A 2,511-nucleotide genomic window follows, 5' to 3' on the forward strand; every position below is an offset into this window, starting at 1 on the left:
TGATTGATCTGTTGAATGATCGGGTCAATGAATTACAACTGTTAACAATTCAGACGCTTCTGCATCACTGGACCTTTAATGTTGTGGGTAATCACAGTTGGGTAGTAACTAGTTACATTTACTCAATTACATTTACTTGAGTAACTTTTTTGGAGAAATGTACTTGTAGGAGTATTTTTACTATGGCGTACTTTTTACTTTTACTTGAGTAATTTAATTATGAAGCATTTCTTCTCTTACTTCAGTAAAATTTCTGGATTTTCTACCCACTGACTGAAAAATGAATATGATTTAATCAAAAATTCACCACACACACCTGCAGTTTCTGTTAAAGCTTCAGAAGTTTTTTTATATATAAAAAAAGAAGAAAAAACTGATTTGGAAATATTTTATTTTGTCTGATTCTGTTATTTTGCTACAATATAAATTATTGTCATTTTGGTCCTTAAAATATCAGAATTTCCACTTCATACTTTGATTTGTGTAATGATGTAATTTTTAACTATTAAATGATTGAAATTTGAATCAGTTACTCAGACCTTGAGTCGACTTTTTACCAAATACTTTTTTACTCTAAGGTAATTTCTTGGCTTCTACTTTTTACTGTACTTGAGTAAAATTATGTTGAAGTAGTGATACTCTTACTGGAATATAATTTTTCCTCAGCTGAGCATTTTAAGATGTTCTCCAGAGTTTTATCCTGTTTTGCCAGGTTTTTTCTGCAGCTCAAAGCTTATAGTAATACAGTTTAAAAATGGTCTATTAAAGTAAAATAAAACTACATGGCTTGTAATTTATATAAATTATTTTATTGTACTTTACATGTAAAAATTACAAAGCTGGAAAAAAAGCTAAAATACAAGCAATCTTCTGAATGTTAATTAAAACTTGAACCCAAAGACAATAAAAACATGTTAGAAGAAATTATAAGCCAGTGTACAAAAAAGTTTTTTTTCTGAGCATGTTTGCCCAAAGCAGCAACAAAAACAATTCACTTCAAATCCAGTTTAAAAATGATCCTATATCTGTCAAACTGAGAAGAAACACAACAAAATAGTAATTAAACTCCACAGTAACAGGATAGCAAATACAATTTGATTTGACTTACAGGTTAAATCAAATAATTTGATCAGAGAAAGTACAGAACTCTGCAGTTTTACATTTTCACAGCTGGAATAACACACGCTGTAGTCAGGAGAGGCCAAATCTACACCATATAATCTCTTGTACTTCATATGGTTGTTCCAGAAAGCAGGTTTTTCTAAACTCTGAATTTGGGGAAACTCTTTTCTGATCCACACTGGTTGATATTCAAGTTACTGTTACTGCAACAGCTTTACTTTAAATCAAATTCAGTCATTCTCAAAATCTACCTGACAACTTAAGGTTTAGATCAGGGGCGTCCAAACTTTTTGCCATGTGGGACAAAATTTCAAACTCAAAAATAATCATGGGCCAAAGAAAACGCAGCCTAAAATCAAGCAAATGAAATAGCTGGATATTTATTGTAGATTTTTACAATGGTGTATTAGAGCCGGTGTATTAGGGCCGTCCAAAGTTTAGACAGCCCTGGTTTAGATACTCAAAATTGACTGAATTTAAGGAGATTAGCTGCTAGAATTGAAAACCAAATCAGAATTAACCTGTATCATGGAGAGATTGGATTTGTTGAACCATGTTTCTGGAATACTGGCCTACTACACCAAGCGTTAATACTTAAAGTTAGACTAAAAACATATTTAAGGTGACAGGTGATATATTGATTGAATAATGTCGCCAACTTGTTTCTCCGATCTACTCTGTGATGCTCTGTGGGTTAACTCTAACCCTCTGAATGCTTCGCACAGTCACTGCATGAGCTGTTCCACGAGGAAGACGATCTTCAAAAAACTAAATGAAGAAATTTAAAGTGTTAATACATTATGTGTTAGATTTGATTAAACGATTTGTAGGTCATTCTAGCTTACATACCTGTTTAATGAGCTCTATTACTGTTCCATTGCTGATCTCCCCATAAGATCTTAACTTCATGTTTAGATGCATTAGAAACTCCAAGCCTGTAGGGATTTAAAAGGAGTCAATTAGTTGTTAGTCAGTAAATTAATTTACTGTTAGAAATTTACTTTTATATCATTTTTAAAAGATTTTTTTTTCATATATTACTACAGCAATGAGTTAAGTTATTTTGGAATAACGTACCGGGAGGGGTTGAACTTTCCATGGACGGAGGAGTTGGAGTTGTGCTTGGAGTTGTGCTTGGAGTTGTGGTTGGAGTTGTGGTTGGAGTTGTGGTTGGAGTTGTGCTTGGAGTAGTGGTTGGAGTAGTAGTTGGTGTAGTAGTTGGAGTTGTTGAGGTTGTTGTCGGAGTTGATGTTGGGACAGGAGTTGTCGTTGTTGGGGCAGCAGTTGGAAGCCCTGGATCTGATGTCGTTTGGGCTGATGGTGTTGTCGTTGTTGGGGCAGCAGTTGGAAGCCCTGGATCTGATGTCGTTTGGGCTGATGGTGTTGTCG

General features: G+C 34.2%; 1 protein-coding gene across 2 annotated transcripts in view; it reads right to left on the bottom strand.

The window, feature by feature from the left end:
* Positions 1 to 787: 787 nt before the first annotated feature.
* Positions 788 to 2,511, bottom strand: part of LOC106956633 (integumentary mucin A.1-like) — an 8,731-nt gene continuing 7,007 nt past the window's right edge. Inside the window, exons 3-5 of one of the 2 annotated variants that reach the window (XM_015047593.1) lie at positions 2,200 to 2,486; positions 1,972 to 2,057; positions 788 to 1,890 (exon numbers count right to left, since the gene is read on the bottom strand). In XM_015047593.1, the coding sequence (XP_014903079.1) occupies positions 1,795 to 1,890; positions 1,972 to 2,057; positions 2,200 to 2,486 (469 nt within the window). In that variant the 3' untranslated portion in view covers positions 788 to 1,794. Of the gene's footprint in view, positions 1,891 to 1,971; positions 2,058 to 2,199 lie in introns of both variants that reach the window. The other variant, XM_015047592.1, reaches the window with a different exon arrangement.

This window comes from Poecilia latipinna, unplaced genomic scaffold, assembly GCF_001443285.1.
Source record: "Poecilia latipinna isolate Pla-1442-1.1 unplaced genomic scaffold, P_latipinna-1.0 Scaffold836, whole genome shotgun sequence".
Taxonomy (NCBI): domain Eukaryota; kingdom Metazoa; phylum Chordata; class Actinopteri; order Cyprinodontiformes; family Poeciliidae; genus Poecilia; species Poecilia latipinna.